The sequence below is a fragment of the Thamnophis elegans genome, chromosome Z, assembly GCF_009769535.1.
Source record: "Thamnophis elegans isolate rThaEle1 chromosome Z, rThaEle1.pri, whole genome shotgun sequence".
NCBI classification, from domain to species: domain Eukaryota; kingdom Metazoa; phylum Chordata; class Lepidosauria; order Squamata; family Colubridae; genus Thamnophis; species Thamnophis elegans.
Genome location: NC_045558.1, coordinates 29,252,817 through 29,268,827, shown reverse-complemented (window position 1 = coordinate 29,268,827; position 16,011 = coordinate 29,252,817). Strand labels below are relative to the sequence as shown.

At 38.2% G+C, this 16,011-nt stretch overlaps 1 protein-coding gene across 2 annotated transcripts in view; it reads left to right on the top strand.

Annotated features, from left to right (window-relative positions):
• DNAJC1 (DnaJ heat shock protein family (Hsp40) member C1) overlaps positions 1-16,011 on the top strand; it is a 109,071-nt gene that overhangs the window by 90,717 nt on the left and 2,343 nt on the right. For both annotated transcript variants that reach the window (XM_032236994.1, XM_032236995.1), the window contains 2 exons: positions 10,201-10,249; positions 12,422-12,909. In XM_032236994.1, the coding sequence (XP_032092885.1) occupies positions 10,201-10,249; positions 12,422-12,909 (537 nt within the window). The remainder of the gene's footprint in view (positions 1-10,200; positions 10,250-12,421; positions 12,910-16,011) is intronic.

Here is a 16,011-nt window from a genome sequence, read left to right as displayed (position 1 = left end):
ACTATTCCTGCTGTGTTTCTAATGATTGGAATTATCCAGCTGGCAGCTTGCAAGAAAAGTCAAGGGAGAAAACTACAATCCCTTAAAAATTGCACAATTCACTTAACAACTTCAGTGATTTGTTTAACAATCATAGGAAAAAGATAGTAAAATTGAGTGTGACTCACTTAACAACCACCTTGCTTAACTATGTAAATTCTAATCTTAGTTGTGGTCATAAATCAAGGATTATCTGTATTCAAATTTTTCGTGTTCACACTGATGTCTATTTATTTGTTAAATTTATTTGCCACCTATCTTGCTGTGGGGCTACATATTACTCAATTCAGCAGCACAAAATGCCAGGGATCAAAGTGCCTAGATATTTTAACTAATCCATCTGCTCAGTTGCTCAGCTTTTAAGGCAAAGTTAATTTGTGTTATTTCAATTGCATGGCCTTGATCTTTTTTGAATTTATCCATAATGTGGATAATAATTTGTCTAAGAGCCTCTTGGCTCTTTTGTTTATGACATCTAATAGCTTCCGTACTTACAGTTCTGATTTCTGTATGAAAACAATGTTATTGGTTTAATGGTCCATCTGTTAGTTCAGTTTATCCATGTCACATTGAACTCCTAAATGTCCAACCAAGGTTTTCTCCATCACCCAATTTGTCACCACATCGAACAACATTGGTAATAGTTTATATCTTTATCGCACTTCTGTTTTGACTGTGAAAGTACTGGTTTTCTCACTATGGATTTCAGCCTTGCAAAGGATATCATCATAAAAGACAGCAATGACTTGGATGATTGTTTTGGTACACTGATCACCAAAATAATTTTGGGTGTCTTTGTAGACTCTGCAGACTCTGTCAAAGGCAATTCTAAAATCAATAAACAGTATGTATATATTTAAATATTTACTTGTCGATTAAAATCTGATCCCCGTCTGATCTAAAATCACATTGCTTTTCCTGGGTGTGGAAGTTTGCATTGATGGTAATCATGCTTTGAAAACATGCACAGTGACCTTTCTGATTGGAAGGGTGATTCGATGATAGTTTTCACATCATACCTTATCATTCTTGTTAAATACAGGAACAATATCACTAGGGTCCAAACAAGCAGTACCTGTTCATTCTATAATAATTAGGATAGCCTGTGAATATAATTGACGGCTACAATTATCTTGCCTTCAGCATCTCTACGTTGACTTGATCAGGCTCTGCAACTTTTTCATTTTTAAGTTGTTTGATAGCTACAATTTATGATTTTCTTGGTTCCCGGTTGGTTCCCAGTTAATATAATACATAAAACAGAGTTGGGAGGGACCTTGGAGGTCTTCTAGTCCAACCCCCTACCTAGGCAGGAAACTCTACACCACTTCAGACAAATGGTTATCCAACATCTTCTTTAAAACTTCCAGTGTTGGAGCATTCACAACTTCTGGAGGCAAGTTGTTCCACTGATTAATTGTTCTAACTGTCAGGAAATTTCTTCTTAGTTCTAAGTTGTTTCTCTCCTTGATTAGCTTCCACCCATCGCTTCTTGTTCTACCCTCAGGAGAATAGCTTGACTCCCTCTTCTTTGTGGCAGCCCCCGAGATATTGGAACACTGCTATCATGTCTCCCCTAGTCCTTCTTTTCATTAAACTGGACATACCCAGTTCCAGCAACCATTCTACATATGTTTTAGCCTCCATTCTCCTAATCACCTTGCTCTTCTCTGCACTCTTTCTAAAGTCTCAACATCCTTTTTACAACGTAGCAACAAAAACTGAATGCCATTACCAAGACATTATAAAGTGGTATTGTGATCAAGTTTCCTTGATCGACATTGTTAGTTTCCAGGATCCAGTTGGTCAGATTATTCCTAATCTCTCCCCGCCCTCCCCCCCACCGCCTGAAAAGTCAGGCTTGCAAGTGAAAAAATAATAATTTGGAGAATACTCTGCTCATGTCCTTGGGATCTATTGAGCAGAAGGACTTCCAGATAATATAACAAGATAATGTGCACTCATGATCAAGAACTTAGCTATGAAGAGTCAGGTTTCTGGAAAACAAAATTATGTGATGATTGGTCACAGTGACCTGATAGGAAACCTTGCATAGTCATTTCTCTTTTCCCATCATTTCAGTCACATTTTCTTTTAAAATGTAGATATTATAAATTCTATTGCCTTAATTATATTTTTGAAATGTGCTAAAAGCGTTAATTATGAAAAAGTGGCTTTTAGTCTCTTCTTGATGTGCCATATTAAGCATTGCTACTTAAATATTGGCCTAAAATTGTTTATATAACAATTTTATGGAGAAAAGCAACATCAGCTTGAATCCGCTTGAGCCCCAACTTTGCCCGTGTCTGTGTGACTATAAGAACTTCTACATTGTAAGCAACTTAGTTTTGTTTTGACCTCAAACAAGCCAAGATTTTCTTATACCAATCAGAATAATGGGACCTTATTTTTATTTATAAAAGGTAATGCAACCTTTAGTAGATTACTTTTCTGCCCCCCCCCAACTTTCCAGGTTTTTCCATATGCTTCAGTTATGAAAGGGATTTAATTAAGTTTTCTTTAATGAGGGTTCCTTCCACCTAACCTAGTTAGCTGAAATGATATTCCATGTCTATCTCTACATATCTGTTTTTGGCCCATTTGTTGAATTAGCTCTCAGTCCTTCCTTTTACTATTTGAAGAAATAATTGAATGCTTCCTCCATTCACATACACAAGGAAGGGCGAGTTATCCTGGGTTCAGTTAATCAATAATCACTCCTTCCAGATTTTTTATAGGGCAAGTTCTATTTTTCCCCCAAGACTTCCATAGATTTGTAATGCAGGAATATGCATTGATGCTATCCGAAATATATATTCTCATGGCTGCCTAAAATTGGCATTGGAACTCACTGTAAATGGGTCCATTATCTTTTCAACTTTTTAGTGCATAGTTGGAGAACCTAAAATCCTTCTATATTATTCTGGGATACTAATTTCAGCCATAATTTTTTTAAAGTAAGGCAAGGTAAATTGGTTGGAGAAGCCATATGAGGAAAGCTTAGTCATATAGGTGGTTTTCAAGCAATCTGTGCGTTTCTGTTTCCACGGTAGAAGTGTTGAGCTAAGATGTAGTTTGCATGTACTTATGGGGCTTATTTCTTATATTTTATATGCTCTAGTCCAGGGATCCCTAACCCCTGGGCCGTAGACCTATTTGGAACCGGACCCCACACATGGTGGGCCGACTTGCACTCGCAGTGGGCTGGTAGGTCTGCACACGCACATGCAACTCAATTTGTTTACGTCAAGCTGTGCATGTATGTGCATGTGTTCCATTCCACCAGTCAGATTTTACTACCCCTGCTGCTTTGGTTTATTTGCAGAAACAGGTAGTTGTGATTCATCTTTGGGAGATGTTTCACAAGAAAGTTAGGATTTAGATAATGGTGATTCTAATGTGTTTATTTGTTCATTTATTATCTGCTCTCCTATGACATACAAGGTGATGTTGTACTTATTCCAAATTTTATTCTCTGAAAGGAAATTAAGTGAAAAGAAAATGATTAGCCAAAATCACTCAATGAGTTTCATAGCTGTCAGAAATGTTTACAATTCTTAACAATTATACCATCAGCGTCCTGAGGTTAAAACCTTTTGCATCAGTTTAATACTATTGCTTCTCTTCTAAGAATTCCACCATGGTGCACTGTTTTCTGCCTAAGGGCTCAGTTATGGCCAGCTGTTATGCAGTCACATCTTAGATGTGGTGATGACTTAGCAAGCTGTAGTAGCACTGAATATTTTTGTGATTAATTAGATTTTTGGTAGAATGACACATATTCAGTAATGGCTGTATTCTGCTTTGGAAATAGATGACATCATTCACATGTACGGACATACATATTCAGTCTATCAGTTCAAATAGTTTGTGGTAGTTCTTGTAAGGTGCTAGCTTAAAAAATTGGAAGCTGTGATTTTCAGGCCACTCTGGGAGCCTAGATGACTTTGGGTCAGTCATGCTTTTTTAGGCCAACCCCACTTAAAGGGTGGTTGTTGTGGGAAAAATAAGAGGTAGCAATAGAATAGAATGGAATAAATACTATAGAATAAATAGAGAGAGATAGGAATAGGAATAATAGGAATAGGAATAAGAATAAAGCAGAGCAGAACAGCACAGCACAGCACAGCACAGCACAATAGAATACTTTATTGGCCAAGTATGATTTGACACATGAGGAGTTTGTCTCCAGTGCATGAGCTCTCAGTGCACATACAAGCAATAACTAATAAATCTAGTCATTGTAAAGAATACATTCATCAGATACAATGCATTACAATACATTAGTGATAGTCGTAGAATACTAAATAAGCAATCAACATAAATCACACTTAGGATACTAAATAAAATAATATAAATCATAAGATACAAGCAACTAAGTTATAGAAGATACATAGGTAATGGAAAAGATAATAACAACAACAACAACAACAACAACAACAACAACAATAATAATAATAATAATAATAATAATAAATTGCGGCACAATTCAGTAGCACAAATGATCCATTGGAATTTGTGCAAAAATTATAATATTAAAACAGCAACAAACTGGTGGGAACATCAGCCTGAAAAAGTCACCGAAAATCAGATGGTCAAGATCTTGTGGGATTTCCGTATACAAACCGACAAAATACTGGCGCATAATACACCAGACATCACACTGGTTGAGAAAAATAAGGTCACAATCATAGACATCGCAATACCAGGTGATAGCAGGGTCGCCGAGAAGGAACATGAAAAAATCGCAAGATACCAGGACTTAAAAATCGAAATTCAACGACTATGGCACAAACCAGCAGGGGTAATTCCAGTGGTAATTGGCACACTGGGTGCTATTCCAAAAGCACTGGAATTACATTTAAAACAGTTAAAAATTGACAAAATCACCATCAGTCAAATGCAAAAAGCCGCACTGCTTGGATCTGCACGCATATTACGAAAATATGATACGACGTTCTAGGCCCCTGGCTGGGGCCCGACTAGTAACCAATGCCAAATCCGGCGAAACAACTGGTCGCTGTGATACAATTGTATAATAAATTGCGGCACAATTCAGTAGCACAAATGATCCATTGGAATTTGTGCAAAAATTATAATATTAAAACAGCAACAAACTGGTGGGAACATCAGCCTGAAAAAGTCACCGAAAATCAGATGGTCAAGATGGTCAATCTTGTGGGATTTCCATATACAAACCGACAAAATACTGGCACATAATACACCAGACATCACACTGGTTGAGAAAAATAAGGTCACAATCATAGATATCGCAATACCAGGTGATAGCAGGGTCGCCGAGAAGGAACATGAAAAAATCGCAAAATACCAGGACTTAAAAATCGAAATTCAACGACTATGGCACAAACCAGCAGTGGTAATTCCAGTGGTAATTGGCACACTGGGTGCTATTCCAAAAGCACAGGAATTACATTTAAAACAGTTAAAAATTGACAAAATCACCATCAGTCAAATGCAAAAAGCCGCACTGCTTGGATCTGCACGCATATTACGAAAATACGTTACGACGTCCTAGGCTCCTGGGTGGGGCCCGACTAGTAACCAATGCCAAATCCAGCGAAAGAACTGGCCGCTGTGATACAATTGTATAATAATAATAATAATACAGTCTTACTAGATAATTTGACAGTGCTGTGGGAATTAGTTGTTTAGCAGAGTGATGACATGGGAGGAAAAACTGTCCTTGTGGCTATCGTTCAATGCCCTATAGCTGTGATGGCGAATCTATGGCACATGTGTCCGAAGTGGCATGCGGAGCCATGGCACATATGGCACATATGGCACATATGGCATCGCCTGTTTCTCTTCCAGATTTCTGGCACACATGCACCCAGGGTGATCAGCTGGCCTTTGTGCGTGCAGCAGTGCCGGAATGTGGAAGAGCTGGTCTTCTGTTTTCCAGCTGATCATCATGTGCACATGCGTGCCAGTAACCCCATGTGCACACCAGAAACAAGAAGTTCATTTTCTAGTGTGCACATACTCCCTGGGTAGCTCCTCTTCCAGGTTGCAGGCCATATGAGCGCACGTACTCCCTTTTTGGCACTTGGTGCCGAAAAGGTTCGCCATCACTGCCCAATAGTGTCATCATTTTGAGGGTAAAAGTTGAAACAGTTTATGTCCAGGGTGTCTGTTGATATTTTCACAGCCCTCTTTCTAACTCCTATAGTATACAGGACCTCAGTGGAAGGCAGGTTGGTAGCAACTGTTTTTTTCTGCAGTTTTAATTGTCCGTTGAAGTCTATGTCTGTCTTGTTTAGTTGCAGTGCCAAACCAGAGAGTTATAAAGGTGCAGATGACAGCCTCAATAATTCCTCTGTAGAACTGAATCAGTAGCTCTTTGGGCAGTCTGAGCTTTCTGAGTTGGCTCAGGAAGAACATTCTTTACTGTGTTCTTTTGATGATGTTTTTGATGTTAGGTATCCATTTTTAAGTCTTAAGATATGATAGGACCGAGAAACTTGAAGGCCTCGAGTGTTAATACTGTGTTATCTAGTATTGTAAGAGGCGCTAGTATAGGAGGGTTTCTCCTAAAATATAGTATCATTTGTACAGCTTTGAGTGTGTTTAGTTCAATATTGTTCTGGTCGCACCACAAGGCTAGTTGTTCAACCTCCCATCTGTATGCAGATTCCAGTTTTATTGTTGTCTTGAATGAGACCAATCACTGTTGCATCATCTGCAAACTTCAGTACTTTAACAGGGGGATCCTTTGAGATGCAGTCATTGGTATATAGAGAGAAGAGAGGTGGAGAGAGCACACAGCCTGAGGGGCTCCTGTGCTAATTGTACAGGTATCTGATGTGATTTTGCCTGCTGCTTCCTGTCTGTTGGGAAGCTTATGATCCATTTACAAGTGTGGTCAGGTCCAGCTAGATGATTTAGTTTAGTTAGAAGAATATCTGGAATGATGCGATTGAATACTGATCTGAAGTCTACGAAAAGGACCCTTGCATAGTTCTTTAGAGATTCAAGATGTTGTAGGATGTAGTGCAGAGCCACATTAACAGCATCATTTGCTGATCTATTTGCTCAGTAGGCAAATTGTAAGGGGTCTAACAGCAGATCTGTGATGGTTTTGAGGTGGGCCATCACTAACTTTTCAAAGATTTTCATATCCATAGATGTCAGAGCAACTTGTCTCTATTAGTATTAGGCATGATTGCCACTTTGAATAGACCAATAATATTAAAAAGGCAGCATATTAATAATAATACAAGTAGTCCTTTGGTTATGATGGAAATTGGCATCAGTGTTTCTAGTTGCTATGTGGTATGGTCATAAAGCACGATATCACATGACCATATTGCTTAATGACTGCAACATAAATCCCAATTACCATTGTAACTCCAGTGGTGAAATCTAATCCCCCACCCCACCCCAGTTCTGTGGGTGTGGCTTGATGGGGGGGTCATGTGTCTGGGTGGCCGGAGCCAACCTTTTCACCCCTTTCCGGCAGGGAGAAAATGTTTTAAAAAGAGGAAAAAAAGCTTCCAACGATTGCGCGGCTCACAGCTGAGCTGCACGATCCTCGGAAATGTTTTTTTTACTACTGGCTCGCAGAACCAAGAACAATAGTCCTTGCCAGTTCAGCCGAACCGGGAGGGTTTCATCCCTGGATGGAAGTGCTTTATGAATATAGGAATGGGTTTCTGGATCCAGGTCATTATTTTTAGAAACTTAAAAGGGAATAAAAATTGTGAAAATAAAGTAGACCAGTCTGCAAAAAAACAAAAAAAACAAAAACACCATAGGCTTTAATATGGTTATTAACTGCAGGTTTTCAGAAGTGACAGCAAAGAATTCCATCTTCATGAAATAATATCATTTACTCGCCTGGGAGGAGGTAAACTGATTCTGTAGTCTCTGTTGTCACTAATCTCTTGTATTCAGGTTGCAATAGCAGGCGGATGCGGAATTTGCTTTCTGTGTGGAAAAGGCCCAAAGTAAGCCATAAAAAAATACGCAGGTGGATAGACAGAAACACATTTTTCTAATTAGCTGGTGCCTGCTGCTCTAAGCCAAAGTGGGTGCAGTTATAATAGTGTCCCGTTTTCACAGAGAAGCTTGAGAAACCCCTAACTCTCATTGAGTTTGAGGGTTACAGGGAGAAAAACATTATCTGTTAGTTTTGAGGTTATTTAACACGAGGGGAGGTGTTAACATTCAAACACTCCAGGATTTATATTAAACATACTTAGATGGATTACTTCATGACTTCAGGGAGTTTTAGGGATCCCTAAAGAAAGATGGGTATATTGATTGTATTGAAGAAAAGCAGAGTAACTTAAAGATACACCTGTCATTTTAAAAAAGGATCCAATGCAGGATACTATGGCTTCCAAATGATAAGTGTTGCTTTCTTTTTTAAAAGCAAGTTTAGAAGCCTGGCCTGGATTGTGTCAGGAATAGGGCAAGTGAAAATGTAAGCTTATTTTGAACATATGAGAAGATCTGATGCAATGTAGTTTATTGATCTATTGCAAGGAAATATGTTTACTTTTTTCCTCCTCCTCCCACCCCACACTGCATTAATTTTATTCTTATGATAACTCTCAAAGGCTAAAAAAGAGGGACTGGAGTTTCACGCCTGAGTGGTTCTTTGAGCCTACTTCATAATCCATCAGACCAAACCACTAAACCAGTGTTTCTCAACCTTGGCTGAGAAACACTGCACTAAACCATCTGTTTGTGAGGCTCAAGTTCAATTCTGCACTCACATGCCAAACTCACCAGACTTTCCCTGCCCATGTGCTCTATCTGTGTTTTATAACTATTGCTGAACTCTCTTCAGTCCCAGGCTGAGTGAATAGTGATGATGGATTCCAGAACTTCTAATTCAGTGAATGAGCATTTACAAGGCTCCAAGGCACAAGAAGAGTTCTAAGACGGACAATCTGGTCCTCATATTATATCAGCTGTTTTAAGCAGTGTAACATTGCTGTTGGATGCTATGTTAGAGACAGGAAATGCTTTACAATTGGAATGGGGATAGGGGAGAACATTCTTGATTCTAATTTTCTAGTAGAGTGACTAGATGATGGACGAGAGCTGTTTCTTCTGCTGATCTCTCTCTCTCTCTCTCTCTCTCTCTCTCCCTCCCTCCCTCCCTCCCCCCCTCTCTCTGGCTATGTATTGAAATATGAAGAACAGTATTTTTCAAACTTGACAATGTTAAGATGTATGGACTTTGACTCCCAGAATTCTCCCATCAGCATGCTGGCTAGATACATTCACTAATCAAAACGTGTATTAGGACAAAGAATAATCTGTCAATTAATTTATTCTCTACAACTGTGATGTTCCAATTGCTATTGGATGCCAGTTCCTATGAACCCCAGCAGATCTGTCTCATGGATATAAAGGCATCATCTGAAAAATCAATTTCCTCACTTCTGTTGTAGAAATTATAAGAAATCAAGAAACTGAGTGGATTCAACTCATGGAGGCTGCATTTTAAACTTTGTTAATAAATAGTTCAATTCACATAATGGTTATTTAGTTGATAAATGATAACACCTTTATTTAAAAAGGACAGATTTCAGCTCTTTCCTGAAGCATTTCAATTACATTTTGTTTTTTTTTAGAGTTGGTAGCCATGAGTGTATGTCTCCTTAATGTACAGGGATCCATCAAATTCAATATACAATGTTTGTAATAGTATGTGAGAATGAACTTGGGCAACAGGAGGAGGAACTGTAAACTGGGAATAATCAGATAAAAGGCAGCTGAGTTCACTGGTGAAAGAATGAAGTGGTGATAAACATCTCAGAAAGGACTTTCTTGACCATACAAGTGAGGGTAGAGAGATGTTGTTTTAATGTAATCTCATAATAAAGGTAAAGGTCTACTTCTGGGTTTGCTTCATGTCTGGACTATCTTACAAGGGTGACATCCATCATCCAAGTCTGAAAGTATGTTGACAGGAGTATCCAGAGCAACTGTAGTATCACAATACAAGTGCAAAAGGAACAGTTTATGTCATGACACACTTTTGATCATTTGTCCCCTCACCATGGATGCCTGTTAAAATCATTTTAGTTTTAAAATGGAACTAGATTGATCCTTTTTTAAAACATCTTTTAAGCCCTCTTACCAAAACCATTGAAAATCAAATGACTTCTCTTTCTTCCTAAACAGGTGACAATGAAAGCCAAGCAGATTAAAGATTCAGTTTCAAGTACCCCAGGTAATGTCTGATGTAGCTACATTATATAACTCATGATGATTAAAGAAAATATATTTATTTGACTTTAAAGATTAATAGCTGGACTTGCTTTTTTCCCTCTCTTCATTCCTCATGAATTTTCAGTTGCATGCTTCTCCCTGTGGGTTCTATATTAATTTGTAGAGGTGACTTTGCTGAAGAATAGGATGCTTTAATGCACAAGCTGAATTGTGGCTCTTCAAGATTAGCAAAATTTTGTTGGTTAAATGGTCAACATTTTGGTGGCTCCATAAGTAGAAGCTCATTTAGAAATAAGCATGGAGATGTAACTAGTTTGCCTCCTAGATGCTGCCTGCTGTTATCTGTTCTAGCAACAATGTGCCACCCAAAACTAAACTGAAACCACTGTTTTCATGGCAGTTTTGTCCTTGGAGTTTAAAAATTTAAGAATTTAATTCAATACCATTCCTACTCTGGAACTACCACACTTTCAAAAAATCCACTTCCAAATAGGGACATTTTAGGAAGAGTATGTAGGTAAGGATAGGGATGATAATTTCCCAAAGACTTCTTATTCCCATTCTTGCTCCCAAAAAGCATTTAAAAATGGTCCCCAACTTCTGATGGCTCTGTGCAATCCTCCAAAACTCTCAAGTTGCAACACATAATCTTTCAATTGTTTCCACTTCTGTGTTTAAGCATATACTATAGATATACTGAAGATGTCTTCATCTTAACTCAGTTTTCTTTGCAAAATATAATATAATATAATATAATATAATATAATATAATATAATATAATATAATATAATATAATATAATATAATATAATATAATATAATATAATATAATATAATATAATATAATGGGCCTCAATTTCTTGGCACTCTGCCCACCTACTATGCTGTAAACCAGGGAGAGTTGCCTTCCCAAATCTGGGATAATGAGTTGAACTTTCCTAACCAGGAGTTTTAGAAACAAGAACCACAGAATCTAGTCTTTTGTTGATGCAGTCTTGAATGTTTATAGGTCTCAACTAATGGCAGGGTAGGTAAAAACATGCTTTTCATTTAATAGTGTTTTATAGCCACTGAAGCTTCCTTGTCTTTGTTATCAGGATTAGGAATTCTCAAGAGTAGTAAATCAAATAAACATATTTGAAGAGAAAGTAGGTAGAGGTTCTTCTAGACCTGGAAGATGATTCTTTTTCTGCTGTGATAGTTACACTTGGCCTTTGACTGGAATACCAGATAATCCTCCAAAACCTGATGAATTGAGGATCAAATTTATATTTAATTTTGTTTCAGTTATAGTTAAAACGAATGATAGGCAATGACTGCTTGCCTCTTAAGTATTTCATATTTTTCATTGTATCATTTTTAGTAATTCATTTTTTTTAAAAACCTAAAGCTTTTAGGAGATTGTGGAGTTCTCTTCTACAGTCATGGGAAAGTGGCAACCTCCAGAACTTCAGAGTCCTACTTAAAAGATTGTAGAGGCCAAAGAGTAAATATCCATATTGGCTAGAGTAGTGGTGGACAAAAGGTGGTCCTAGGTATTACTAAGCCATTACTAAGCATACTGGCTGCTGCTTTTGAAAACAAATAAGAGGCAGAAAAGGAGCTTCTATGCATATATGCCTTCATTAAGTGGATAATGTGAAACTCTGCTTCAAATTGTCAGCAGTGTAAAGAAAACAAAAATATGTGACATCTGTTCCAGAGAACCAAAAGATGAATTAAAATAACTAAGAGTACCATTGATTAAACACCGTGGCAGTGCATTATTCTTCCATTTCAATGGGAGCACTGCAGTTCATTCATTTCAGTGTATCAGTGCATAGAGGAGTGCATGTTAACAAAAGAGCCAGAATATAACGGAAGACCTCTTAACATCGTACCTAATTGATGCTATTTCTGGATTGTTTAAACTAAGTGTGACTACCATGGAAACATACAATAAAAATGAAAGACTGACTTTATTAGCTTGGAATCAGACTTACATTTGACTAAGTCTGGATTTAATCTATTATGTTTTTCAAATCTGATTTTTAAATACAGGTGTCAGATATTTTCAAGGCTGGTTCAATACACTCATGAAGCATACTTTAAACAAAAATCAGTTTGGAATATTGGTTCCTCTTCATCTTCTCCCTTATTATATGTTAATCTGATGTGTGATATTTTTCAATAGGTACTATTAAATTCTCAGAGTTGAAAACTTTGGGTCAAAGCTCAAGATCCAGCAAGGCCAATATTAACTTACCTGATCTTATAATCACTCAACGGGATAAAGAAGAAGATGACCAGGAAGAAAAAACAAAGTACAATTATGATCCAGAAACAATAAATAAGACCACAACAGATGAACAAGAGACTGGGTTAAATGAAGCCCGACATCGCAAGCGGAAAACAATACCAAAGGCTGCTGAAACAATACTCCCAGGGACAAAAGAGACAACCGAGGACAAATGTAGAGGGAAGCGCCAGAAGGACTTTGACACTGGAGAACAAGAGGAATATAGCGATGAGGAGGCCAGGAAAAAAGAGAAGTGTCGCAGTTCAGATGACTTGTGGACTCAGAATCAACAGAAGCTTCTAGAGCTGGCTTTGCAACAGTATCCAAAGGGAACCCTGGAACGTTGGGATAAGATTGCCAAGTGTGTTCCAGGAAAAAGCAAGGTGAAGCCATATATTTGGGGTTGGGTAATATTGTATTAATTTTTCTTGTAAATTTAGTTTTAGAACATTAACTCTCTTAACTGTAATGCAATTGACAGATTTTTAAAGATGATAAACAAGGTTTTTGCTTTTGTTTATAAGCAATAAAAGGTAACTTTTGATATAATCAAGGAGGCTACTCATTCATTTGAAGCCTCTTGTGAAAGGTTCCCCTCACACATATGTGCTAGTCGTTCCCGACTCTAAGGGGCAGTCCTCATCTCCATTTAAAAGCCTAAGAGCCAGTGCTGTCCAAAGATGTCTCCGTGATCATGTGGCCAGCATGACTAAATGCCGGAGGTGCATGAAAATGCTGTTACCTTCCCACCAAAGTGGTTCCTATTTTTCTACTTGCATTTTTTACGTGCTTTTAAACTGCTAGGTTGGCAGAAGCTTGGACAAGTAACGAGAGCTAGGGAAACTGCCAAACTGCAGACTTTTCTGATCAACAAGCTCGACGACTTAGCCATTGAGCCACCACGTCCCTTATAACAAGCAAGAGCATGTCCTTTTAATGTTTTCTATCATCTATCTCTGAAGTAATAATAAAAACTAATTCAACTATGTTGACTTAATATGGAGAAAGCAGTTACATACTCTGTTTAGAACACCAAATAAATGTTAAATAGTCTTATATACAGGATGCTGATAAGACTATGAAATCATAATCCTGGAAAATATGTTTGTATTCCTAGTCTGTCATGTTCCAAAATTTTTTTAAAGGACCAGTGTTTCACAAGAGGCTTCAAATGAATGAGTAGCCTCCTTGATTATATCAAAAGTTTTATTTGAGGGAGGAGAGCATGTTCTTCAGTTTTCAAGCAATTGCTAGAAAGCTACCTGTGGGTGGTGATTAATTTCTTTCCATTTATATTCCTTGCTACTTTCAGTGCAGGGTTTTCCAAGGCTTGAGTGCAATCTCCAAGGTTGTAGGGTACTGAGGAAATCCATGTTTTGTAACAAAGCGTAGTTCTCCAGTGTATTTGTGACTGAAAATTTGTGGACACAAATGGGAGCAGATATCTTGCAATTAGTTAATTGATACATTGCTCTCTCTCTTCACTCATTTTTCCCAGACAAGTCAGGTAGCAGATGAAGCAGTATATTCAATAGGAAAATAACCAAGTAAGGTGGGAAATGTTCTGTCTTTCTCCCCCCTCCCCCAACTTGCCGATAATTTAATGTTTTTAATTATCAAAGCATGATGGATGAGGAAGGTGATGAAGGGACTAGAGCAAAAGACCAGTCCAAACAACTAATTAAATAGTTTATTAATGGAAATATTACATGATTGTAAATGTAATTTAAAGAAGGTGAGCATCTTGAGGTAAGCAATCCTAACAAAATTTCAGAGGTTTTGTATGCATGGCCAAAGATGGGAAATTGAAGAGTAAGTAAAACCTTCGCCGTGTTTTATGTTATTCAGTAGAGTTGTCTTAATATTAGTGGCTGTACCACAATTAGCCAGTAAGCAGTTGTCAAATGTACTAGATAATGAATACTAGGTGACAGGAATTGATTAGTTATAGTTTTGCTTTTCATTATCCTGGATATATGAAAGATGTTGGAAAGGATATGGCTAGAAAGAGGGATTGAAATAGTACATCTCTTAGCTATCAAGCAGAATATTTTTCTAGTGTGAGGTACATTATGTTTAACTATATTCGAAATATTTGCTTTTGGTAGAGGTGCACAAAGCAGATGGAACTTTATACTCTGTTCAAACTATTTCCTGAAATGTAGTAGAACTGTAACTGTTACACGCAAAAAGCTGCTTACTGCTTTGTTCAGGCTTGTGAATTTTGAGAATATTTTAATTATATATTCTGGGCAACAGCAGATATACATTGGAAAAAATTGTATAAATATGTTTCTATATGCAGTGAACAGGGGCTTATAACCATCAATTTGTCTTCTGGCAAAATAGGCTTAGAATTTTTGAGGCACTACACAGATTCCAGTATCTTGAATGGATACTTGGAAGGTAGGAGGAAGTAGATGGATTAAAGCACATTCTTTCTGTGTCCCAGCAAGACACATCCATTGTTAGTGCAAAACCCTTATGGATCCATAGACAGTTCAGCTATTGACTTTGGTGGCATTGCTCTAGAAGAAGCAAGTATGCAATGTAATGTCCTTGTCTCCAGAGCACCAGCAATGAATCAGGCTCTTGTTACCTCACAGCAATTCATTTTACACGGGAAAGCCCTTGAAGACAACCTGAGTCTGGAGCTGCCATGGATTGAACAGGTTTAATAACTGGCATGTCTATTCTTTGAGGACAGCAATGGTTGCCCATTCCAAGCCCAATTCAAGATGGTGGGAAATACTTATAAAAACCCTGTCAGGAGTGTCAAATTTGATTTTGAGGGCCACATCAAGGTTGTGTTTGACCTGGGGGGGGATGGGGCCAGGGCGTGTGTGGCCAGCTTGATGTCACTCATGTCAGGGGCACCTTTGGTGGCCTGATCCCTGTGCCAGTGAAAAGTTCCATTTTCACTGGCAGAAGCATCGCAGATTCTGCATCCTTTGCTGTTTCCAAGGTGAACCTGGGGGCCAGCTAAGCACCCAATGGGCCGTTGTGATGGCCATTAAATAGTGTGTATCACTTGATCTTTCCATCCCTGGTCTCCCTAAACAAGCTTACGGGTCAAGTGGAGCTTGGAGTGCCTCATGTGGGAAAGGCCCTTGTAGGCCTAGCATAGACCTAGGCCCACCTGCTTCCTGCTCCTTGAGTTTCCACAGGTCTTTCCCTATGCCGCTCAGGTCTCCCCAAGCCTTAGGCCTAATTCCCACTCCACTATGCCAAACACCATCCTCCTCACTTACCTTTTGATGAGCTCTAAGGTCTTCCAGAGTGCTAGAATAGATCACACTTCATCACAAGGCCATGTGGCTTGATTCCAGAAGTGGCAGCAATATTTTCAATACCAGAATGCAATTTGGCTTCTGGAAATATGGATGTTGCTTCCAGAATGAAGCCATGTAGCCATGGGACAAACCACTGTTTTGTTACCTTAACATGGTTTGCACAATGCTGCAGAATCAATCTGTAGCTTTCAG